General features: G+C 33.8%; 1 protein-coding gene across 4 annotated transcripts in view; it reads right to left on the reverse strand.

Moving 5' to 3' along the window:
• The window catches only part of LOC144964570 (uncharacterized), a 247,857-nt gene that overhangs the window by 110,185 nt on the left and 110,726 nt on the right, over positions 1-26,946 (reverse strand). For all 4 annotated transcript variants that reach the window (XM_078898999.1, XM_078898998.1, XM_078899001.1 and 1 more), the window contains exons 61-94: positions 26,596-26,805; positions 25,771-25,870; positions 24,873-24,981; positions 24,386-24,555; positions 21,613-21,710; positions 20,936-21,091; positions 20,410-20,578; positions 19,886-20,076; positions 19,397-19,609; positions 18,970-19,084; positions 17,633-17,868; positions 16,154-16,246; positions 15,459-15,854; positions 14,698-14,774; positions 14,239-14,302; positions 13,546-13,761; positions 12,688-12,787; positions 12,372-12,471; positions 11,811-11,971; positions 11,043-11,140; positions 10,445-10,603; positions 9,704-9,786; positions 8,978-9,075; positions 7,965-8,158; positions 7,128-7,346; positions 6,025-6,139; positions 5,405-5,497; positions 4,656-4,798; positions 4,219-4,311; positions 3,312-3,488; positions 2,286-2,504; positions 1,596-1,666; positions 1,160-1,223; positions 364-561 (exon numbers count right to left, since the gene is read on the reverse strand). In XM_078898999.1, coding sequence (XP_078755125.1) covers positions 364-561; positions 1,160-1,223; positions 1,596-1,666; positions 2,286-2,504; positions 3,312-3,488; positions 4,219-4,311; positions 4,656-4,798; positions 5,405-5,497; positions 6,025-6,139; positions 7,128-7,346; positions 7,965-8,158; positions 8,978-9,075; positions 9,704-9,786; positions 10,445-10,603; positions 11,043-11,140; positions 11,811-11,971; positions 12,372-12,471; positions 12,688-12,787; positions 13,546-13,761; positions 14,239-14,302; positions 14,698-14,774; positions 15,459-15,854; positions 16,154-16,246; positions 17,633-17,868; positions 18,970-19,084; positions 19,397-19,609; positions 19,886-20,076; positions 20,410-20,578; positions 20,936-21,091; positions 21,613-21,710; positions 24,386-24,555; positions 24,873-24,981; positions 25,771-25,870; positions 26,596-26,805 — 4,998 coding nt within the window. The remainder of the gene's footprint in view (positions 1-363; positions 562-1,159; positions 1,224-1,595; positions 1,667-2,285; positions 2,505-3,311; positions 3,489-4,218; positions 4,312-4,655; positions 4,799-5,404; positions 5,498-6,024; positions 6,140-7,127; positions 7,347-7,964; positions 8,159-8,977; positions 9,076-9,703; positions 9,787-10,444; positions 10,604-11,042; positions 11,141-11,810; positions 11,972-12,371; positions 12,472-12,687; positions 12,788-13,545; positions 13,762-14,238; positions 14,303-14,697; positions 14,775-15,458; positions 15,855-16,153; positions 16,247-17,632; positions 17,869-18,969; positions 19,085-19,396; positions 19,610-19,885; positions 20,077-20,409; positions 20,579-20,935; positions 21,092-21,612; positions 21,711-24,385; positions 24,556-24,872; positions 24,982-25,770; positions 25,871-26,595; positions 26,806-26,946) is intronic.

A 26,946-nucleotide genomic window follows, 5' to 3' on the forward strand; every position in this document is an offset into this window, starting at 1 on the left:
AGCATCGTTCACATTACAATATTAAATCAAACAAGACTAGAATATATTGAAACACATTCTCCTGTGTCCTCCATTTATTAAACTCGGAAGGAGGACATCCTTACAATTCTTTTTAATCGCATAAGATAGAAATTATTTTAATGACATAGCGTCAACGTAACTGTTATCATAACGTATTAAGTACAAAATATTTTTAAAAAATTCAAATTTGGTCTTTTCTTAATTTAAGAAATTGATTTAATCAAAATGTTTTTGTTCTCAGTTATGGTACATCTCCTCATTCCCGTTGATTTCTGCTGCATTGCCTCATTTCTATTGTACTTTGTATACCATACTGTTTTGATAGAAATCTTTGGTACTTACCCTGTACATGGAACCATCACCATAACGGATAACTTTAGTGCCAGCAGTTAACTTGTCACCATTGATATAAAGTCTGACATCCGCTTGCCTGGATGCCTTATCGCAAACGTCCATCACCACAACGTCATCACCAGACCTCACCATTACTGCGCATGTGCACGTTGTGTTGCTGCTACAACTGTTTTGGATTGAGCGAACCTATTTTTGAAATATGAATGAAATAAAATTAATCATGGAAGCTGATTTTGATTTAACTCGAACGAAAACTGAGACCATTTGCATTTTTTTTCTATGTTTGAGGAGAGAACGCTGGACAAAGACAAATTTCGACAATGTTCAAATAATGAAGACAAAGCTAGGCAACAAATATTAATTATTGTTTAGGAATGACTAAAGGGTTAGTTTTGAGTAGCAATGGAGACTATAGTTCCAATTTTGTCTCTTATTAATTAATTAAACCATTTGGATCAGAGGTCCAACATCATTCTAGCCTAAAGCCCTTTATACATTCTGTTTTCACTCATTTCAGTTTGACAACTGATTGTGATTTGCATTTAGGGTTCTGGACACAGCATTGACTGACCTTAGAGCCTGCACAATTGGTGAATAGGAACTCATCAACATATGTAAAAATCAAATTTGGTAAATGGATGCATAAACGAATTTAAATCATTATGGCTTTTAATGAAGATTTCCTAGACATTTATCAATGAAGAATCAAAATGATCAACAGCAATAAAGTGAATTTAGGCAAAACTATAACTTAAATTGAAATATTCAGGTTGACTATACCTACCTCAAAATGGTTTTTCTTGTATTTGTAGAGCACAAACTCTCCTCTCTGTTGGTTTTCAAGCATTCTGGTTTATAAAAAAAAAGTTTTAACACAATACAGTTGATGGAATCACTTAATTTTGAAACGTTCCAAGATTTCAAATATAAATAAACATTTTTTTTTTAAATTATGGCGGAGGGCCGCATCAACCACAGGCCACCAATATTCCAATAAAGTTCAAATTTGAAATTAATTGCTAAAAGAATGTATGTCCTTTAAAAAGATTATCGAATAATTTAATTGAACTGAATTAAGAAACAATTAGTATTCTTAATAGAGGAATTCTTGGGGTAGCAAGTAACGTATTCTTAATAAATGTAACAATCAACGTTTTTATTAATTTCTATTAATATTAACACTTGAATAGCAAAAAACTCAAAGCTTATTCAGAAGTTACCTTCCATCAAAAGACATCATGTAGGGTCCCGACGAACACCAGGCATGTCTGCCATCATCTTCTACTGTCACCTGTTGCACGAAAAGTTAAAAATATATTCTTTCAATTTTGTTTGAAAATTATGAAAATCAAAAATAATTAAGCAATCACTCATTTAAGGTAACGATACCTATAAGTAATGTAATGTAGCCATGTTTTGCTTTTTTAAAGTAATGTTTTTCAAGTTTGCTTTCGACGGCTTTATTCTGTAGTATATTCCAAACCAATTTTGGTATCTTGAATTAGAATATCAACTTATTTTCGAATTATTTACTCATAGCATTTATTCTGTTAGATTAAGGTCGCATAGCTTCATTTTTTTAAAAGAAAAAAATTGAATGACATATCCCCTCACACACATATTAGGCACATAAACACTCAAATACACAGGTGTATAAGCTTACAAATACAAACAGTGCAAAAATGATTTCCTTTTACTTTCCGTTCAAGAAAGCTATTTTCCCAAGATGGAAGGGCATTATTCAATTTCATCAGACTTTACTTCACTGGCCATTCTTTACGAAATGAAAAACGAAGAAGCAATGGTGTGTTTATGTAAACAAAACTATTAGATTTAAATAATTGCGTTGGATCCTTTACATTGATGGGTGTCAAAGCAATTAACGTAACTGAGGAAATATATCTCCTTACATTGACAGATCCCACATCCACTGCCATTATTGACTGTTCATCCAAGACAACTTCAGCATGCACAAGTAGTCTTAGCTCTTGCATCGGGTCAATCAGATTGTCCATAACTGCCTTGATTTCTACAGCCAAGGTCACCATCCAGGAATCCATTGTTAACTTACGCTGACATTGCAAAGGGGAGATGTCATCATCATCTTCTTGCTTAATCACAGCCTGGGTCTGAAAGATTTTCAAATTAATGATTACGATTAGCTTCCCAAAGGAATATAAAATATCGGAAGAGAGGTATGTGAAAATGGCTCTTTTAGTAGATTGCATTCTGTTACATTGAAAATGGTCTATTAATAAAAAACTTGAGTCATTCGTGAGCACTTTTTAACTACAGTGATACCTAGGGTTTGAGAGTATATTCACACACATATTTACATTGAAACATTACTGTTTACAGATTACATTATATTATATTCATATATATCCTCATAATAAATTAAATTTCCCAAGGCCAACAGGCATAAAAGAGAGGAAGAAAGTGTGTAAAGATGAAAGCTTTTATATATTCTTTAAAATTAATTAATTAATTTTATTATCCCTAAGGGAAATTGGTCTTTAGTGACCATTTTGAAAAAAAAAGCGAAATAACCCAGGAGTCTGCCACAATGCAGCTTCACAAGGTAAGCATTGGCGCTACGTTTCTTGTTAAAAAAAAAGAATGGGGATCAAGCTGCGGTTTCTGCGTGTAAGTTTAATGCTTTATTCCCAATACCAAATGACCGTTTTGTATATGTTACAACGAACCTATATTTTCATGGACATGAAGAATGCCTGAAGTTGCTTACTATTGAAGGGGTCTTATTCACAGAGACAGAGAGAAAGATAGTGAGTGGGTGAGTGTGACACAGAGAGAGAGAGAGAGAGAGAGAGAGAGAGAGAGAGAGAGAGAGAGAGAGAGAGAAAGAGAGAGAGAGAGAGAGAGAGAGAGAGAGAGAGAGAGAGAGAGAGAGAGAGAGAGACAGGTGGTCAATTTACCACTTGTCGTCCTTGACACATGAGAGGAAGATCCTGTTTTGTCATAACGTTGATGCTGATACTGCAACTTTCCCAGTTACTCATATTGCCACAGAAGAAGCCAGGAGGGAATGGCGAAATGATATGCACCTTTTTGGATCCTTCACCTTCTTTGAGAGTCAGGCTCTTCTCTCTGATCTATAGTTAAGGAATATTTATTGACTTATTATTTTAACACGTATCTTAAATACAAAACAAAACTTTAAATGAACTGTTTTTCTTAAAACGTGATGCATAACAGTATATTCTATAATGTGAAGTATACGTTTGGATTTAAAACTCTCATCATGCCGTAAGATCATATTAAAATTTGTTAATAGTGAGCACAAGAAAGGGATTATGATCATTATATAAAATTTTCAGAGCTCAGAGTTTACAGAAAGAATAGCAATGTGCAACATTGAGCTTCAAGAGCCTCATGGTTGAGGATACCGTGCACTCTATAAGTCTATTATTGTTATTATTATTATTATTATTATTATTATTATTATTATTATTATTATTATTATTATTATTATTATTATTATTATTATTATTATTATATTATCAATATCATTATCATTAAAGCTAAAAACATCCCATGAATAGCATTTCTAATATGCTATATAATTATCTATAAGCTTTCTTTCTTGTTAAACTGTGTTTACTACAATACGAATCCGCCTTAAGCCAAAAGCAGTAAAACCACAAATATTTAGACAATGTAAAAGGTCTAAGCAAATACAAATTTAAATAAAAGATCTAAGGCCGGAGGCATTGAGGACAACAGCCTGCATGGGACACTAAGCTTATATTAACAAAGAAGTCTCTCACTTGAATTGTAACAACAGCAAAAACAAAAATAACAACAACAACACCAGCAACGTACCTCAATAGCAGTAGTTAGTGTCTTCCCGTATCTCCACTCTGAATATGAATCGTTGCAATTGTTCGAGAAACAAGCTCTCACTACACAATTAAGCTGTGGAAGAGGAAATCGGTAAATGAGCATATTATTAACAGGACTATTGAAAAGCATTAATACATTATGTGGTTTTAAGATTAATAACGTATGTAACATTCACTCTATTAGTGGCAGTACGTTGGGAATTTTAAAAAAGATGAAAAATATCAGAATGAGGAGGGAGAGGGAGGTGGAGGAGAAAGATAAGATGAGACATGTCCAATTTGGTTATGCATTTAAATGTGAAGACTATTTATAATAGGAAATATGGAAAGCTATGGTCATTTGTGAATTAAGCATTCAATTAAAGTGAGCAAAAATAACTTTGTAGTGTGCTTTTTTCCAGGCTCTTTTCACATTACCTCATCTCCAAGCTTAAAGTCTGTCAAATCCTCAAGGCTGAGTCTCAGAGTCTGTTCACAATCTCCTGATACATTTTTGACCAGCGTAGCATTTCCTGTCTCCCACTTAATCTCATACTGAATTCTGTCAGAACACTGCTCGCCTGTAGTATCAAAATAAAAATGAATATCAAATCATTCAAGTCAATTTTGAAATAGACATCTGATTATTAAAAATCCATCAATCAATGTTCAAAATATTCTAAATAGTGAGATCTATCGAGTTTGAAATAATAGTTTTGGTTTTAGTAGAAATATTTTGCGGCAATTTAATTTTAGAAATCGCTTGCTGCAAATGAAATGGACCGGCTGTCCTCGTATCCAACATCAGCATTTCTACTAAAGAATGCCATTTACTATGCCCGTCTCTAATAGGAGTAAGACCTTTTGTGGATAAACAGTGACTTCCATATTGATTCGCGATCTTTTAAAATGGGATTTTGAGGTTTTGAATGCGGTAGTGTCTTAAATATCTAACTTAAGATTTGGTTATCATTAAATCAACTCATTTACGTTCCATTTTAAAACAGCAAACTAAAATGGCTGGACCAAAAAGACTGATGGACCAAAAAGGACCTGTGAATGGGTTTTTTTCCTTTATCACATTTCTTGTTATTTAAAATTTTACATCAGTGTTTAGCACATTGTTAATAACAACCAAATACCAATTTGACGCAGTCAATCAAATGATAATGCTTTGTATTCCTCACCTTGCTTTCGTCCTACTTTGCATACTGCCTCAAAGTATGGAACTCTTTCCAGGGTTTCTGTGGCAACAATTGGCACTCGAACACTTGGGAAGGCTGAAATGGAAAAGAAGGTTTTGTTACAATGAAACACCTCCAAGGAAACTTATAATTGTATACGATAGACTATGCAGAATAACGAATAAGATGTATTAATGACATGAAACTGGCATTTTTAAATGAGAGAAGTTTTAATGAGTAATGCAATTGCAGTGTTGAATTATATTCATCTTAATTGTTAATTTAATTATTTCACATAATATTGTATAGACATCTATTGTCATTGTTTCTTTCATTGTGATTTATAAGTAAGTTTTTCTTTCTTTTACTGATGCAATTATTTGTCCTTCATGCATTGTTGCATTCGATGAATTGAAAAAAGAAAACCATGTGTTATTAAAATAAAAATGTTTCTGCTGTAACTAGGCATTGCAATAAAATTCAAAATTCGAAATATAAACACACCAATAAGGCTCTAAAGCTTTTTACAAAAAAACTATTATACCCTGCAATCAGATTCAATAAAAATCATTTTGTTTGGTTAATTCATGGTATTGTAAATTTTGAATGTCAAGGAGGCTTACGCAGAACAGGACTGAAAGAGGTTTGGTTGACCACGGGTTGGCATGTCAATGAGTTGTCATTAGGCGATGGCTCATCAAATTGGAAGCATTTGTTGTTGATGAAACAAGTATCCTCCTGCAAAAACAGTATCATCATTATATTGATCTTAGATGGGGGGTTGAAAATCTCAATGGGAAAAAATTATTTGTCGGAGAGAAACTATGCCATTCGCAAGAAATATAGACACTCCAGTGAAATATTATTCATTCTGTGCATCTTTAAAACTCTCTAAACGTATTTAAGCTGTTTGATATATCGTATTATCTGATTCATAGTAAAAATAAAATATGAATATCTCGTTACTGCTCTTGGAGTTATTTTCTAAGTGGCAGTAAGTACACACCTTCAGATTTTAACAATGTTATAAAAGAAATCTTTTTTTTTTAAATTTAATAAAGAAATATGAGCCGTCTCAAAGCGGTCTTATGTCGGAATGAATTACGTTCTGAAAAGTTAATTTGTAACCACATATATGAAACTTGGGGTTAAGTTCACTTCGTGATGGTGGAAATCTTATTTTTTGCATTGTAAAAACAAGTGTAAAGTTCGTATTTCCCATCATATTATTTCTCAATTCACCTTTTGGAGTAACAATACCTGCATGACACAATTTTGAGACGATGTCTTATATGTGACCCGTTGACCCACATGGTATTATGTCAGGTTGATTTAGATGCTAAAAATCGAAATCTTAGTTATTTAAAATATTCAACTTATTTTATGTTTTATTAAGGTGCATGAATATGATTTCTTAAAGTGAAAATAAATCCCTAAAATTTCACATTTCTTGTCATTTTATTTCTAAAATCCCTTTTTGACACCTGGTTTCCCGTGTCATATTACCGGTTTGAGTGGGTGGGCAACATATGAGAAACCTCAAAGTAAATCTAAAGCTGCTAGTGGTTGGGAACTGTAAAAACATTCGATCCAGACAAATGGGAGAATAGGTCTCTTCACCTCCAGTTATAATAAACAAGCACTATATTATTAATATTCTGCTGAAATACTGCATTTCGTTCTATCATTATGTACTGACTATTTAAATCAACAATAACAGACATACCAGTATTGTACACAGGCCTGTTTTCAAGGAACAAGTCAGACAAGTTGAATCGTAGAAGATGTAGTAGTAATAGATACTAATGTGAATCCTTGTATTGCTGATTGCTACAGCATAGCTCCCTCTTGGGTTTGGCAGGCGGCATTGGACCGTGTTAAAGTTGATATAGGTTGCTTGAGCGGTGATGACATTGTCAGAGACTATGTAGCTGCCTTGGAAGATCTGAAAGAGTCGATAGAATTAAAGAAGTTAACAAAATTTCCCTGCATCCGATTCTTACAAGGTGATTCATAATAAATAAAATGAAATTTTTATCTTAACTTTAGTCCCTTTCTGTTATTTTTTATTCACAGGTGAAATTATGCTTGTGACAAATGATGCCAAATCAGCTCTAAGGAAAAGGGAGCGTTTATGAAATGAGAGGTGTGATAGATCTTAACTTCTTCACTGCTTGGCACTTTATCGGGTTGCAGGTTCCCAGAAAAATAGCAAGACCAAGGGACCTAGTTTCTTGAAAAGATAGGAGATCTACGTTTAATAAAATGTTCAGTCTGAGATCATCGACAGTCTCATAAAGACAATACCATTTGATCCCTGCCAAAAGGGGGTCATTTATGTGGTTTCCAAAAACATCTAAAATCCAAAAAGATTATTTACAAGAAACAAAAATATAATCTCTCATAAACAGGACAAACAATATCCACATCTACCTGCTCCCTCGTGATGAAGGATTCAAGATCATGACCTGGGCAAAACAAAAACAAAAGACTTCTTTGATAGGAAGGAATGGAGGAAATCCAACAAAAAAGGCTGATTATAATTGTTGAATTCCTAACTTACTGTAATCTCCTTGAAGTGGCAAGTTAAGTTTGCCGATTCCAAAAAGTTGGATCCAAAGATTAGAATAGTTGGAAGGCAGATCTGCTTTCCGAAGTCACAGAAGCGGTTGTCAGGAACGTCAATGATTTTTGGAGGAATTGTCAGATCAATACTGCAGGAAGATCCTCCAAAGCCCTCATCACATATGCATTTACCTGTTGGTATAGTTATTATTTATTCGTCGTTAATAATGGGATGCGGAATGAAAAACTAGTATTTCCTTTGTTTTGCATCTTCACATTTTTTTCTTTGATTTTTATTTCTTTTTATTCTTTTCATTAATTATCTTTATGTTTTCCATCAGGCATTATGTAGAAAATATTCCAAACATTCAGGGTATGGAATAATGAAAAACGACAAATGAACAGCATCAGTGATCAGCAAAGTAAGCATTTATGGTCAAATGTAAAGATTGCTCACCATCCATGATTCTGAACAAACTGAAAAATTTCTTTTGCTTTAAGCTAGCTCTCTCTCTCTCTCTCTCTCTCTCTCTCTCTCTCTCTCTCTCTCTCTCTCTCTCTCTCTCTCTCTCTCTCTCTCTCTCTCTCTCTCTTTCTCTCTCTCTCTCTCTTATTGAACACTAAAAGTTTAAAACGTTATTTTAACACAACGGTAATTTTTTTATTACCTTAACTATACATAGAATGCTGTTTACTCACATTATTTATTTTTAAAGTTTGTCAAAGATTTGATCTGCATATCGCATACAATCTAATAGACCACAACAAGCCAACAATATACATTTGATTGTTGGTGACAACTAGTTTGTTATTGTTTTGCCCAAAAAAATGGTGCATGCCCCAATATCTAAAGCAGGTGTTGAAAGTCTTACATTTTTTTTTCATATCGTGAGTAGATGTACTGAAAGCAAACATTTTCAAGAATTTCCTTTCGGCTCCTTTCATGTGATAGTATCTTCATAGATTGTGCGATACAACATTCAAGTATCAAAATGTGTAATAATGACCTACCATCTGAACAATTGCCTCTGTAGTTACAGTCATTTGGACACAGAGTTCCGATAATTCCGGTATCAATGGTAATAGTGTTGTTGATCTGAATCCAGAATCTGAAATCACCAAATAGAACACAATGTTAGATGTTATCTACAAATAAATAGATGGATAAATAAATGGATACATAGATAGGAGGTTAGATAAAAAATCAAATAGGTAGATAGACATGGATAGATAGATAGATAGATAGATAGATAGATAGATAGATAGATAGATAGATAGATAGATAGATAGATAGATAGATGGATGGATAGATAGAGAGCAGGAATGTTAGTTCAGAAGGCAAAATATTACTGAACATTTCATACAGTCACAGAGACCAACCCCTTTCTAAGTGCTGATCACAAGTAAAAAGACATTAAGCACTTACTTTTTTCCGTTTAGCAGGTGATTGGAAAAATAAGGAAGGTTTTTAACAAACTGAATTCTGTAAATATACGTAAAATCGGCAATCTTGTAGAGAGGGAGGTGAGAAGGAGAGAGAGAGAGAGAGAGAGAGAGAGAGAGAGAGAGAGAGAGAGAAAGAGAGAGAGAGAGGGAGGTGAGAAGGAGAGAGAGAGAGAGAGAGAGAGAGAGGGAGGTGAGAAGGAGAGAGAGAGAGAGAGGGGAGAGAGAGAGAGAGAGAGAGAGAGAGAGAAGATATCTTTTAGACATATATTAGATATATGCAATGTTCCTTACGTGATGTTGACTTCCAAGTGAATCAAGCAACGCATTTGAAGATTTTCAAGGGCAGACTCGGCAAATTCAAAAGTATCAAGGATCTGAAATAATGCAAATGTTGCAATAATAAAACAGAATGGAAGCATCAATTTAATTAAAGAATACAGGTGATGTAGATGTTTCAGGTTTTCCCTTTGTCAACAAAACACGATGAATGGAACACTAAAGACAGACGAGACATGGGGAAGATGGTATTTTTAAGGTTGTTAACACCCAACAACTGGTAACATACATTGATTGTTCTACGTATGATCTCATCATTGACTGTTTTCTTCAACTGCTCTTTTTTGGGCATCTCAAAATTGCTCTAATAGCAGTTGAATAAAGGCGATTACTTTCATTTAACCAAGCATGAAATTTTGCTCTTCTTTCGCTATCATCTAACTAATCATATTCTGATCATTAATTTTCTTTAAAATTTCCAAATCTTGATTGGTTAACAAAATTAATTTAATATTCACAATATCTATTAGGCTATTCTAAGGTAATTCAGATGGTAGACCAATGCTATTCACACTATTTCATCATCACCCTTCAGAAAAGTCACAGCTTTAAATCCAGAATGTAACAAATCATGACCAGTTACCAGGCACGATCACCTAATAATATTTTTGCTTAATTCTTTTCTGATATCGTTGATAATTTTTAAAAATCCCAAGTTATAAACTCAAGCAAATTTTAAAAGAAAATTGAATTTACCTGGATGTCCTCAATACAGCCTTGAATCATGATATCTACGTTAATGCCTGCCACTTTGTCACGACATGTGGAGCCGGACACACTTGCAGCAATGTAGTTGTAACAGTAATCTGTGGCATTCTTCAGAGTTATGCCTGACTTTGTCGGCCATGTTGGTTCCTGACAAAGGTAAGATTAAACCGTCATTAAATTCTAGTTTTAAAAAAGATATCTATTTTAACAAAAAATGGGTTGGCTAAAAGACGACCCTTTATATGGGTAGATAAAATAATTTAACCTCACCTTTTTTACATTACTTTTCGTTGGTTTGCGTGTCATCAAATATTATGCAATTTTTAACGGATGTTGATAATTATCTTGACCGTCCTGCTATGTTACACTTTTAATGTTAAATATTCACTGTAGATCACAACACAAATGAGAAAGAGGCACATTAATTTTTTAAGAATGTGTGAGAAAGTGTCATTTTTAAAAATCGTTTATTCAAGTATCAGTATAAATAAAAACAATAAGTTATCAAATTTTCCTAGCTTTAAGTTTCCCCTTAACTAGTCATTTATGAAATTTGACTTGATATAAAAAAAATCAGGGCACTCACATCTGGTATGTAATTAACATCATAATCAAAGATGTCAGTGGTATTTCCACAGCCGGGGAGGCGAGACACATTCATCAAAGCAGCAGTGATGTCAATGCCTGGATTAGACAACAATGAAGATTATATCAGTTATGTACTACGGTATCTGCGTCATTAATACTAAAATATACTAAAAGAAAGAAAAACTATGCATAGAACAGTATTTTCCAAAGAATATTTTATGAATTTCATGACATATAGAATGGAAATTGTAATTATCATACTCTGTTGTTGTGGCATTATCGCTCAAATAGCTGGGCACACAAGGTAATAGTAAATTTGATAGTCATCAAACCTTTTGTCGATCCAACATGCCAGGTGGCAAAGCAGCGATTTTGAAAGTGTCAACTATTATCACTATCAACTCATTGCCTTGTACACAAAACAAATTTTAACGTAAGGAGAACAAATTAACTGAATCAGTAGCCTAAGGCTTTTCACTAACGTCCGGAGAGCTCATATTCATTCTCGCTATCGGCATTTTTTAGTTTTGTTTTTCTTCTTCCTCGAACAAAACAACTTAACTCGGTTGCTTAATTGACTTGAGGTTAAATTGATCTTAAGTAAGCATTGAAGACACGTTTCCGAATAGAACGTTTAAAGGACATTTTATTTCTTTTTAATCATTTCCTGCTGACACCTCTTAAGAATATCAATGATGATTGGTGTCATACCCTTTTCAATGGTCAATAATTTAAAATAACCGTTTTGTGATAAATTTCAGATTACCTCCAGATATCTGTTGAAGAGTATTCCTGCAAGCAGCAAACTGAGCATTCATTGCACACATTGGATATCTGGCATTGGAACAGGTACAGAATGTATCTCCGACTTGAACCTCGTCATTCGCTCCACAGTAACCGTTGTACAATGTCTTCGAGGTCTCAACTCTGTTTTATTATTTCATTGAAAGAAAAGTTATATACATTTCAACATTAGTGATGACAACGTTGAAGATGATGTTGATGAGGATTATTGTTATTATCAGCTGTCATTGCAATAGTAATGGTGACGCTGAAAAAGTCATATAAATAGTCTTTCTATTCCGCCAGTTGTAAATGGCTGCTTTTATAGTAATGTGAATACTAAGCTGCCAAACTCTGTAAACTTCTCTGAATTTGACGTGAAGTATTACAATTTTAGTCGCTTTTGTTGTTAGCCAAAGAAAGATTTTGAAATCAAAATGTTCCAGCATTATAGTTTCTTTTGATTTTTGGCTGTTTGTTTGTATTTTTTAATGAGAAAATCAACCTTAATGAACAAAAGACAATAACGTGTGGGAATTTTTACCTCCAGCTGATTGAGAATGGATCTTTCTTCCCCTTGACCATCTCTCCTGTCCTCGCCTTGAAGTCATTTGATCTGTCTCCATCGTAACTACCACACAAACCTTACAAAAGACAAAAAAGTCAATCTTCTTAGTTTCTCTAATTCCAACTGGCAAACGATTTTAAAGCTCATTTAATTTGCTACTTTTCCTCTTGATATGAAGGTGCTCTGTCACTGACTAAAACTTTTACTTTTGTATTCATTATTTTAACCATACGTCGGTAAAGAGTAATATATGCACGGTTTAAAAACGACATTAGTGTTAGTGTTAACATACCTTCGGTATGTCCATAGTCATAGGAGGATGCTTGGATGATAATATTGAGATACTTGCCACCAACGTTGATGACCACTTTAGTGCCAGTAGGGTACATGGCCTAAGGGGGAAAGAAAGATTCATTGTGACAAGTCAAAAAATCAACAACTGTTGAGTTTATATTTTCTGTATCAAAACGTCAATTTAAAATTATAACAGTCTAGAGCATATAGAAAAAATAGGTTCTAAATAAACAACCGTACTGTTGCTACTGTGGAGTCTGTGGCTGAATAAATATACATCTTGTCTTTTTGTGACTGAATGGCGATGGTTGGTATAAACTTTTTTTACTGAAGTGTCAGTGTTGTGTCCTCCAGTCAAAAGCACTTGACATAAATTACACTACTCGACTCAATGGATAGAACTAGTGACAGATAATGTTAAGAGGGTGGGGAGGGGGGGGGGGAGGCGCTTGTATGTTGAGAAATAAAAGTTTGGTTCCATCACCAATGCAACTCTGTGGAGTCAAAGTAACAAATTAGGGAGCAGGCATTGTTGTAAGATAAAGATCTGAATAATGTAAATATAACAGTTCCAGACAAAGCAGAAAGACAAATATAAGACATAAACCATCCCAACATATCAGGTCGTAATCAGGGGGTATGGGGTGTGATCTCCAATCACGGTGATCTGATTATTGGGATGGGTCTTTTCTTTAATTTTTCTTTCCCTTCACGTGGTACTGAATCATACAGATTTCATTTCAGATCTTCATCTTTGTGAAGTCAATTAATCATTATAATAGCCTTTGAAAAGAACACCATATAAATGTATTCGTATACTTAATTCAACCATATTCCGCAACCAAACCAAATTTACCTCATATCTACGGCCGCCGTTAAATCTGACCACTTGTAAGTTGTACCCAGAGCTTCCTTCTGTAAGCATTTCTACCTTGAGGACCCGTTTGTCTTGTTCAGTCTCCCTGGATGGGCCACAGCGGTCAACAACAAATACATCCTTTCCAGATCGAACTGCTACTGCACAGTTGCAGGAAGCCCTCATTCTGTTACATTTGCGATAGAATGTTCTGACCTGGAATAAATTATGAAGAATAAATTGTCAATCAATTGATAGTGAAAATCCAATACGATAATTAACGTGCACGGATTTAATTATATGTTTCAACAGGTAATTTTACAGTTACAATTTATTTCTTATTGAGCATTGTATTTATTGGAATTTTTAATGCTTTTTTTGTTTAGAGATCTGTCTCTAGTTGAGGATGATAATGATGAATGATAATGATTAAATCGGACGATGATGATGATGATGATGATGATGATGATGATGATGATGATGATGATGGTGGTGGTGGTGGTGGTGATGGTGATGATGATGATGATGATAATGATGATGATGAAGATGATGATGATGATGATGATGATGATGATGATGATGATGATGATGATGACGATGATGGCGAGGATAAAGAAGGATCTTAAAAATACATGTATAACTACTTAGTAAAAATTCCGTGTATTGATAATGATCACAGCAATTTATTCTCACCTCATATGGTAAAGTTGTGTGACTGTACAGGATAAACTCTCCCACATTGAAGTTGTTGTAGTAACTGAAGATAGAACATAAATACAATGTATCTGCAAGATATACAAATTCAAAACAACATAATATTGTATCACTTTGGCATATGATGTATAATATGTGTTTTTAAGTGCCCATTCATTTTTTTTGGAAACGGGGGAGGGGGTATTTCTGGGCGAATGTTATTCAGGTTATGAAAGACGCCTGTATTATTTCCTAGCATAATAGGTCTCTAGGTTGAGTCCTTGGATTTGAGGCTCGTTACTCACATTCTCACACCACACTCTGGTATAAATATGAGTACTTGGCCTTGTAAAGCGCTTTGAGCATACCTAATAGATGTTTTGCTATATATAAAAGCTCAAGTTTGTTTTGTCTAATCAATTAGCTTAATTTGTTTGTGCCGTGAACTTGACAACTTACCTTCCATCGAAAGTTGTCATGTGCGGATCATTGATGGATTGACATACAGCGATTCTGTCAGAGTCACGGATCGTCACCTTGAATGGAGATTCAGAAATTTGTTTTTGAAAGTAAATTCTATGATAAAACTCCATAAGCAATACCATTCAAAAACACTTATATGCAAGTCTGTATCTATACTGTCCATAACATGCTGAAAATTCTAAAATAGAAAGGAATGTTTTTGAAGTTCATAAACAAACAATCCTTTATTCAGTCTATTTGTCTATGACTCAAAAATTCATAGACCAACTACAATGGAATTGATAAAATTACAAAAATAATGTATGATGGAGAGTATCGTCAACAAATCAATTTAATCTTTAGATAAACCATTTACACTGTCACTGCATATTAGTCTCCTAAGTAATTCCACTGGTTAAAATGGGATAAAAGATCTAATCTTTGTTTCAACCCCCAACCCCAGAAAATGAGGGAATTTACAATATTCAAACGGTATATTCAATTTGTTCAGGTTAACACATATCTTTATTAAAGGCTAAACTACTAGAGTCAGAGAAATATGATGGCTTCAAAAATCCTTCTACACAAATGACCTTTACATTTTATGACTTTGAGATGAAAAAGTAGAAAAAAAAAGGAAACAAAATCATTCTAGTGATTATACTCATCAATCGGTCATTTTTCTGTTTTTCAAATTATTGTCATTATACATAGCCGGACGTTAAATCTTAATCAACTACATTGTCAGCTATTCTTACCTTTACTGAAGTAATAGAAACAGAGATAGTTTGACGCAATTGTGCCGTGATGACAATGTTACGTATCTGATCTCCATCTGTCTTCCCGTCAACAACTGCTCGGATTTTGACCAATTGGGTCTTTTGCCAGTTCAAGTTGGTCAAAACGATACCACATGTCGTTACGGGACTATCTTTTAGCTCTGTCCAACGAATCACAACTTGAGGGACTACTTCATTCGTGACTGGGCACCTTATGTCTTGGTCAGTTTCCGGTACCTCGAATGACACTAGAATCGTACTTTGGTCACTAGAATCTGTGGTGTTACAGAACAGGGCAGGTGGGAAGTTGGAAGTCACCCTGATGGCCTTGTCATCTCCACCCTCCAGGACCACAATGTCTCTGGATCCAACAACCTATTAAAGAATAAAAATCACTGATATTAATTTTCATAAAGAAATTGTCATTGTGTTCCTATTCCCCCTCTTTTTCCTATCTCGCTCTTCCTCCTGCTCTTCCTACAGTTTCGGAAAACATTCTATTTCGAGCATCAAATCCATTAGCATCATCAATATGATGATGATGATGATGATGATGATGATGATGATGATGATGATGATGATGATGATGATGATGATGATGATGATGGTTCAGAGTAGTTAGAATGTTTAATTTAGCTGGTAATAAGATTGATTAAGTCACACAGTTTTCTTACTTTGATCTCAAGTTTAAATGGCTTGCTCCTGATGACAGGACTACGTGTAATGTTACATCTCTGGGTCACACATGCCACAATTCCACAGTAGATCTGTAAGGAAATTGATAATATAACATATTGATAAGTTATTCTTTATAAACAAGGCATTCAAATCATAAGACATAAATTTATACACTGTAACAATTAAGCACACAATTTCCCGGGCTAGACAGTGCTAATGTGTGTACTTATAATTTGGCTTTTACTAAAATTTGGAAGCTCACAATAGAAGTTATAATTATAAAAATTTGTTCACTGCTTTGTTATCAAATTTAAAAATTGTTTATCATGTTTATGTTAGTGGCATGGGTTTATTGTGAATAACTATGTTACCATAAACGAAGAAATAGTCTCACAATGTGTTACTTCATATTGTATTTTAAAATCTTTTATAAATTCCATTTGTTTGGGGGAATTTGTTGTTGATGTTGTTGATGTTGTTGTAGTTGTTGTTGTTGCTGCTGCTGCTGCTGTTGTTGTAGTTGATGTTGTTATTGCTGTTATTTTGTGTTGTATTTGCTTGTTTGTTTCTTTTGTTTATTTGTTTTTGTTTTTGTATTTCTGTTTTCTTTTCTTTACTTTGTTTGGTGGGAAAGCCAAACTGCGCAAGCATTGCCGCATACACATATCGTTCAGATGTCCCAAGTTGTTATACAATACACCATGAGACAAAACGTTTATATATCATGAAGTCAAAATGTGGTAAATTATCATCAATTTGTTTATAAAAAGTCATGTTTTTAAACTTTGACTAGTATTTGCATATATTTGGTTACTTCCACTCAGAATTGTTATTAAGTATCCCAAACTAAAATTTCGTTACACAAATAACAAAAATTAAATTACAAAGCCACATGTGACTTCCCAAACCATGGAAAATAACACTATTTATCCAAATTGGAAAATAAACTTTAAAAAGTTATGGGTTTTTAAAGTTTCATTTTTTGATGGTTTGTGAAGAAAAATATATCTTGGTTAAGGTAAGAAAAAACAGGCTTTTTTTACATAGATGGGCGTAATGCACTGAAAAATACTAGCAGGCCAAATTTTTGCCATTGTAATTTTCAAAGGCTGCTGATTTTAAAGGTATAAGTTTTTCACCATGAACTTAAGTTTAAGACAGAGAGAGACTCTTCAAATGGGCCTCATGTTTTGATGATTTTTGAAAAACCATATTCTTTTATAGGGGAAGGAAAAAAACAGGATTTGTTTACATGCATGGCGCTATGCGTTGAAACAAGCAAGCAGTCCCAAATTGGGATATTATAATTTTTAAAAGCTTCTGATTTTAATGGTATAAGTTTTTCAACGATAACTTAAATTTAACTTAAACCTCATTTTTGACGATTTGTAACATTCACCTGTTAACAGCAGTAGTTTGGGATACCTATTGTTATGCAACAATTCAAATAAACAAAATATGTGTATAAATCCCACCTTTTTCTCATAAGTGAGATTGCTGCTAAACACAGTGTGGTCAATGTCGTAGTAAGTGTCATTGACAGAAACCTCAACCTCGTCCACAATGTCATCATTCAAGTACCATTGAGCAAAAAGTGTAAGTGTGGTGTCATTAGTTATGGCATGATCCCAGTTACAGGTGAAGTGGAAAAGAGATGTGTTGGTGTCATACCGTGTTGTTATTTCTGGTTCTACATCAACTTTGGGGAATTCTGGAATGCAAAGGAGTGAATTTAAGTTATAAGATTACAATAATGAAAAATGGGGCAAAATAATTTACTATTATATTAACGGTGAATTCAAAGAAAGCATTGGAATCAGAATAAAGCTAATTTTGGTTGTGTGTTTATGGCATGTCTAAGGTCGTGTAAGGACCAAGTGATGTCAGTGTGTTACTATTATCTTAATTTGAAAAATTCCTTTAACCCTTATAAACATGATTTTGGAAGGTGTATGGTTCCAAGTTGCAAATTATTCTTCTACCAAAGGATGACAGAATTTAGTAATTAAATCGGAAAGTGCAACGTTTTTTATTCTCCACACTAGGTGTCAGATAAACATGATATTCATTAGTCTGTTTTCGGGGATTTTATGACATCTTTAAATCATTTAACTAGTAAAAAAGTTGGTAGAATATTTGAAATTACATAAATCTGCTCTATCAGGCACATAAGAAAAACTAAGAATAGGGGACCCGTTCAAAAAAAGGTAGATTCCACGAGCTATCTGTATATTTCTGATTTGACCTGACTTAAGCAGGTCAATGTTACATTTTTTCAGTAGGTATTCGAAATAAATGAGTTACCACCTTTTCCTCATGTCCTACTTGATAATAACATTTTGTCACAGCTTAATGGGATAAACCCATATTAATAAACTATAAGAATTTCGCATCTTTCAAAGCATGTAGTAATAGGAGTGGTTATCAGAAAAGTATGTCTTAAAAATTCATATTTACCGTGGTACCACGTATTTCAAATCTAATTATCTTTATAGCAAGAGATGTCTTGTGAGGGCTAGATAATATTGCCATTGGGTTTACACTACATTATGTTGTACTTAGTATATAAGAACATTACAATCCAAATGCCTCTCTCTCTCTCTCTCTCTCTCTCTCTCTCTCTCTCTCTCTCTCTCTCTCTCTCTCTCTCTCTCTCTCTCTCTCTCTTATTTTCTCTTTCTCTGTCTCGCTTTAACAATTCCTATATACAAAGAGAAGCAAATTCTGTTACAACTAGTTTTGAGGCCCTTAAGTCTTTTGCATTAGATTTTATGATTCTTTGATTGAGCCTTGCTATTAAAATGTCACCAACCATTTCTGTCTGTCCAATCTGACACATCTTTGTTGGGGTCGCACACCAAGTCTGCATTGCTAGGACTGCTCTCTGTCACTCCGTAGCATGTGTTATTGATGTAACAATAGTTGTCCTGTAATATATTGTAATTTTATTGAAATACTCCTATTTGTGGAAAATGCACCCCCATACACAAACGAATATTTTTTTAAGTCGCTTATTAAGTAATGCATAAAAATAGCATTTTAATGCTGAAATCTTTTTTTGGCAAACAACATAGGTAAATAGAAATTACAGTACAAATTAATGCCTTGAAATATTTGACTGAAGCATTTTGTATCGTACATTTTACAAAATCATACGAAAAAGGGGTACATCTATCAAATCGAAAATTTCTTAAACTGGTCATAATACAGGCAATTCAAACTAACTGAATGCTTCCTACCTTTAAAACACAGTCATTGCCTTTGCAGTTGAAGCACTTGGACCGGTAGACTTGCCAAATTCCAAACTCTGTGAGATAGGACCCCTGGCTTATACTGATGGTGATGGTTGTCACAACAGGGAGGTAGCAGGTGATTCGTTCAAAGGAGATGAACGTGGCTTTGACGGTTTGTGTTGTGTTAGGTCTGATTTCATACATACCAGCGGTGATGTACTGATAAAGGAGAAGATTAAACCTTTTAAGAAAATATTTATCTTTAGTTATGAAATCAACGTTTTTAGTTATGATAAATGCGGTTAATGATGATGATGATGATGATGATGATGATGATGATGATGATGATGATGATGATGATGATGATGATGATGATGATGAAGAAGAAGAAGAAGAACGAGGAGGAGGAGGAGGAGGAGGAGGAGTAGGAGGAGGAGGAGGAGGAGAAAGAGGAAGATGAGGAAAAAAGTAAAATTAATCTAAGAAAGAACTTACTTTCATTTCATTCACAATGCACACCAAATTGTCCAAGTCGACAAACGGTCCTCCAATGAAAGAGATTTCATCACAAGGCCCGTTGTCAAGATCACATGAAACACCTGGCCGAATAATTCTCAAATCAATAGGAACTGTGAAGTTAACAGAACAGTCAGATCCTCCAAATCCAGGATTGCATTTACAGATACCTGAAAGAAACATAGAACATAACATGAAGACAATTTGTTAATATCATCAGGGACAAAAGATAAACTGAGAGTGTTTATACATTTTATATCTGTTTTTAGCATTGATAGCTGAAAAAGGATCATGTATGTTTGAGTTTCTGTGTTTTTAAATCTAGAAATTGATCTCTATTTTTCAGATTTTTAAGTTACATCAATGGCGGCTTCAAATTTTCCGATTTCTTATCTCTGTATGAATTTTTAAAATAAAATACGAAACTTCCCAAAGCTAGAACTTTATGTGTATACGAATGCATTGTGTTTTTGGGTATTTTGCATATGTGTCTTTTACTATACCTTGTTGACAATCGCCTTGATTATTACAGTTGTTCAGACAAATGGAATCCACAAGAGTTGTATTGGGTCTCTGGTCTACCCAGAATGTCACATCTCTTGTCAATGCAGACAAACAAATCTCAAGCAAGCTGGAAAGAGCCTCTATTGCATAGGACGTGTCATCCATAATCTGAAACAATAGACCGATGCAATTGGAGACATCCATATGATCCAATTTGTTCTGTTTATGAAACTGAACGACTCATTTAATAAAAGGTAAGCATTGGTGAAAACAGGTTCTAAGAAAATGCATATCGTAATATAATGGGCCAAATGGAGTAATTGGTATGTTAAAAAATTGTATATTTGTTATGAGTACCGATTAGAACAATGGCAAATGAAAGGTGTTTTTGACAAAAGGTAGGTATTGAATTCTTTATTATTGCAAAGATATTTCCATTCTACCAAAACAGAAATCATTTTTATTTAATATATCTTTTCTTTATATATATATTCTAATTTCAGGAAATAATGCTTCATAAATTACCTGTATGTCCGATATACATCCTTCAATGGTTCTATCATAGTCCAAAGTGAACAGGTTGGCACATTTGACACTTATCGAAGTTCGGTGGAAGTATTCAATACAGTGATTGCTGGCCAGAATGAACGTCCAACCAGATGGAGTAGGCCATTTGTATTTCTGTAAAATAAAACGTCCAATACATGTATAACTCTTCATGACTTTAACAAAATAGTTATGATCAAAAAAGCTGTTCCTAACATGGACCTTGATTTGTATGAAAGTGAGTTTGTATGTGTGAGTTTTTTGTTTATATTTCTGTGACTGTGGACGTATTTTGGTGTGTCAATGTGTTTATACAAGAGTGAGCGTCTCTTAGTCTTGACAAAGGGTTGTTTTTGTAGTTGGATATTTGAGCTATTATTCGTGTATCAAAATAAAGATAAGCACGTTACTCTTGTAAAGGTAGAAACTGTAATCTATTTTCGTAAAAATGAAGGTCATACTTTAGGAATATAAACAATTTTAGAAAAACAGTGCGACTCAATTAGATTGATTTATATTTTTACTTAAATTAATTTTTAAAAATTATCCCACTTCAGCAAGATAGGTTTAAGTCGCTAGAAAGTCCAAAGAATGTGAAAAGTAGGGAATTAAAACTTGATATATTAATTATGCTAATCGAGTGGTGATATTCTTACAGGTGAGACATAGGTGCTGTTGTATTCAAATGTGGCGTCAGGGGCACATCCTGAAGATTGTCTCTGCATTTTGACGTAGTTTGCCGTCACATCAACTCCTGAAAAAAAAGTAAATACATTAAAACAAAGCTTTGGCCTTTTTATTTCTCGGCATATAAAATATGCTCCCTTATCTATCATTGAGCTAATAAATTAATATTTACTCAATATTTGTTTAAAGACTCAGTCGGCATAATAATAATAAAAATAATAATAATAATAATAATAATAATAATAATAATAATAATAATAATAATAATAATAATAATAATAATAATAATAATAATAATAATCATATTTCTATTGCGCCTTTCGTCGAAACCTCAAAGCGCTTTTAAGAACACAAAAACAAAAAACATGGCATTGTTTACCCCGTAACAATAACATTGAGTGACCAAATCAACCAATATCAAAACATTAAGCGCATAAAACAGGCATCAATAGCATACAAGTCACATACAATACATTTAAAAGTTCAATGAAGTAAATATTTACTGAAAAGATATGTTTTTAGGGTTAAAAATATAGAGAGAGCTCGAAAATCTCATTTATTGAGCGAGATCCTTCCAAATCGTGGGACCGAATTTCATAAGAGACATATCACCAAAGTATTTAAGTTTAGTTTAAGGAGGTCTATCAATTTTAATTCGTGGGATATAAGATTTCTCAGAGGTACGTACGGATGGAGTAAATGTTGAATGTAGAGAGGGACAGAAGACTCAAATACACCAAAGCAGACAAGGGCTATTTTATACTCTAGAGACTACTGGGAGCAAGTGGAGGGTTCGAAGAATGTCCTTTGTATCATCGTAATGATATCTTCACAGGACTAACACAATTTTGTACTCTCTGGAGTTTGTTTTTGAGGACAGCAGCTTGCAATGAATTGCAGTAGTCGAGGCGTGACAAGATCAAAGCAGAGACAATTATCTTCAAAGTGTTGAAATGTGAAAATGACCTCATCTGTAATATTTTATGGAGCTCATAATACACCATATTCACATTATTGTTTATGTGTTGATCCATAGACAAAGAACTATCCAGAATGACACCCACATTTTAGACTTTTCAGAAATAGTAATATCACAATCAGTTATGGTTAGCATAGGAGTTGACAAATGGATAGACTTTAATTTTTGCTGAGTTCCAATCAAAACAAATTCAGTTTATCTTCATTAACAATAGCTTATTTTCTAGCATCCAACGTTTGATGGAGTTACAACAATTTTCTAAATCACAGACAAGAGAGGAGAGATCATGAGGAGAGGCAGCTTTATATAGCTGCATGTCGTCAGCATAAATATGGTAGCTAACAGAAGATGAGCGTATTACATTGCCTAATGGTAAGGTATAAGGGCATAAAGGATAGGGCCTAAAACTGATCATATTCTGTATAGACATCGTCAGAAATTTCCCATTTACATTCACTGCCTGTGACCTATTGGTGAGATATGATTTAAACCACGATAGTGCAGCACCAGAGATGATCAGAATAAGGCCTATCACACAGGATTGCATGATCTGCTGTGTCAAATTGCCGCAGATAGATTTAACAGCGTAAGGATAGATATCTCACCATTATCACTTGCTATCAGCAAGTCATTCACGATCTTCAAAAGAGCGGTTTCAGTGCTATGATGCTCACGGTAAGCTGACTGAAAATGTTCAATAAGAGTACTGGTATCAATGTGATTCTTTAGCAGCTGTAGTGCTACTTTTTCCAAGAATTTAGACACCAAATTAGATACAGGGCATTAATTTTTCAGATTTTCAGGGTCTAAGTTATGCTTTTTTAAAATAGGGGTGACGATTTCATTTTTGTAGCAATCTGGTACAACCCCAGACTGCAATGAGCTATTTATGTTTTAAGTAATAGGTTCTAAAAACATTTAAATAAGAGATTTAGTTGGTATCGGGTCAAGGGGACAAGATTGGGTGGTGAGACTAGGATGATTTCTTTCACTTCATCATTTGATACATGATTAAAAATACTAAAATTAGAGATACATTTTGGGGGTTTAACGCAGTCCAAATTTTCCTCTCTTTTTTGAACAGCCAAAGGAAGATCTATCTAGTTTGTTTCTTATTATTTTCACGGTATAATTCATTTGTAATATATTGCTATAATATGAATCACCAAATTGATGCTTTTGAAAAATTTCACTACCCCAGTTTGAAAACCTTTTCATCACTTATTGAGACTATTATTGTGGAAAATTACATCATTTTAACTCAAATCAAATATATTGTTAAAACTCACCAGAGCAGTAAAGAAAATAACATCATTGCAAAATTCTGAAGAAATCTATACTTTCTTTGGGTAATAAAATATTTTGTTAAATTATTGAATAAAACTCATTTGTCATCTCCTCGTCTTTGGTTTGAACATTATACTAACGAAAGAGTGAAAAAGACAATGGACGTTTCGGGTACAAACTCTTTGTCAGCACAACAATACATAAATTAACGTGGAAAACAAATAAAATAATATATATATATATATATATATATATTATATATATATATTATTTGTTTTCCACGTTAATTTGTGTATTGTTCTGCTGACGAAGGGTTTGTACCCGAAACGTCCATTGTTTGTTTTGTTCCCATACGAAGCCTCTCCATTTTTACTCTTTCGTTAATATTTTACGATCACCGGCTTCAGGCAGCCCCTACTGTTTTCTACTTCTCTTGTTTGAACATTGTGGTTTGTGTATATTGGTCTACTACTCACCTCCGCCATTTCTCTTTGCGTATTTGTCAGACACAGAGCATCTTTGAATAAGGAGATCATTGGTACACATGCTTTCTCCAGTTTGATTACAGTGACAGAATGAATAGTTGTGTGGTGGAAATGAGGCACCAGCACACACACCTCTGTAGTGTGTTTCTGAAGCATTCACCCTGGGTAAAGAAAGCGTTTTAATAGTGTTAATTCAAGTTGCCTACAACTTGTGGAAATGCGCAACAATGAAAAGAAAAGAAGTTATATGGATTTGATATAATAAATGTTCTACTTTGGATCTGTTAGTATCTCTTTTCTAGTTACTAGTTACTGTCAAGACGCTTTCTATTTATATGCTTCTATTTAATTTGATTTATAATTTCGAACCTTTAATGCAAGCTAAATCTCTTTAATACCATTTAATCGATAATAAAAAGACCTTCTACCACCGATATATTCAATATCTATATTTATGTGTCAAATACTCCCTACATACCGCCAAGTCACAGAGAAATCATTCGGTTGTTTCTCAGTCCCATTGTAGATTTCTCCAGTAGAGAGAATCAAGTCATCATCCTTGTCATTGTTAAAATTACCACAAAGACCTAGAAATAAAAGCAGCGTTGTAAAATTATATATTATCTATAAAAATAATATCATATGGTAGCCTATTTTGATGTGATCTGCTTCTGAAATAATGTGGCTTTTTTTACACCTGCTATATAGCCTGCAATCCAAATTGCTGCTTTTTATGTAAACGGATCAACTTGCAGGTAGACTGGAAGGTGTGTGTAGGAGGGAGTCTGCAAGAAAAAATGGCAGCTTTATCCAGCATTAGTTTAACATTTGACATTCTATCTTTGAGCACATGCCATTGGGAGGCCACTTCCCTTTGAACCTTTTTAAAGTGTATAATCCATCAATATTGAAAATATCTTTCCGATAGATATATTTTAAAACTAAAATTAACGAATTCGGCGTATTCGTTGCTTTATTAAAAACCTATCAACGAGCAAATGCTTTGGTGTATTCCATTTTGACTGACAGACTGTCTCACATTTCAAACCAATGGTTCAAGCTGTACGTATGTCGCAGTCATTAAGAACAAATAAAAAATCTCAAGGTTTTATCTTTATTTTTTACAAATTAATTCAGTATATTTAGTAAACGCTCTCTGGCCAAAAAGAAGAAAGATGAGGTTTTATTAGTGCAAGGCACAGCTTTCCAATAAAAAGGTAGTATTCATTACGTCTTATTTTATATAACATATTCTTGATAAAAACACGCTTTGCATCACAAAGAAAACGGGCTATATAATTCATAGCCTGCTATACTTGAATAAAAATACAAAAGACATGGATTGGTACAAAAATAACAATAGAAATCAAACTTACCAACAGTCTGGTTAAAGTCCACCGCAGAAGGCTGAACCCAAACATTGAGATAGTTGCTGTAAATCTGAACCTTGATTTCAGTTCCAGTTGGAAGAACGACCTGTGATACAAAATGAGTAATGTATAAATTAATATAATTCAATTGCTAATTTTTAAATAAAATTGAGAAAAAAAATATTTAAAAAGTCATTTAGAGCCATAAAGCCTCTGAAACCGTAGTTTATCCTGGATCCTATTGTGTTATCCGATTGTAAATTACTGGCTACCCTTTGGATAGGATGCCAATATATTGCAACGTGCTCTCCACCAGATCTAACAGACCCAGCTAATCAATCATTTCATGGCGGAAAGGGAGATCCAAAAAAGTGTTTTTGACTATATCTGGTAGCAATGCTAGTCCCGTTTCATTGAGGTGAGTGCTTTATATGACTAATACAACACTCAAGTGTTTGTTTTGAACATCAACACTTTCCGCTATGACTGTCTCAGCTTTCATCATCCTGATTTAAAATAAGTAGTCCTTCAGCGCTATAAAAGCTATGGGGACAGAATTTTTCCCCGTTTCTATTGTGTTGAATAGAAAATAACATTTTAGTCCATCTCAAACTACTGTCATGTAGATCTAACAGATCCAGCTAACTAATCACCTAAGCAGGAAATGAGTCCGAAAAAAAAAATCTAGAGTTTATCCAGCACTAATTGTGGTCTCTTTTGCGTGAGAAGCAAATGCTCTACCAACTTTGCTATCAGGACAACAACAGTCTCATTTCATTAAGGCACATGTTGTCTTCGTGACAGAGTAGAGTTTACAGTATTTATTTTTACCTTCATTTTACGTCCCTCAGAAACTTGAATTATCTTTGTATTTGGGGTAAGTTCTCCATTTGCATAGATGGCGATGTCAACAGGTGGCCTGGTTTTACTGTCACTGGGACCACAACGATCAATGAGAATGATGTCATCAACCGATTTTACTGTTACAGCACAGTTACAGGATGCTCTGCCTTTGTTGCACTTACGGTAGAATGCATGCACCTGTATTTAGGTAAAAGAGAGAGTATAGTGACAATAAAAATAATTTAAAATAATAATAATAATATTATCATTGGAACAATAATGATAACAATGATAATTATAATAATAATAATAATAATAATAATAATAATAATAATAATA

Source organism: Berghia stephanieae, chromosome 2, assembly GCF_034508935.2.
Source record: "Berghia stephanieae isolate SIO BIC M18660-M18661 chromosome 2, UCSD_Bste_1.3, whole genome shotgun sequence".
Classification (NCBI taxonomy): domain Eukaryota; kingdom Metazoa; phylum Mollusca; class Gastropoda; order Nudibranchia; family Aeolidiidae; genus Berghia; species Berghia stephanieae.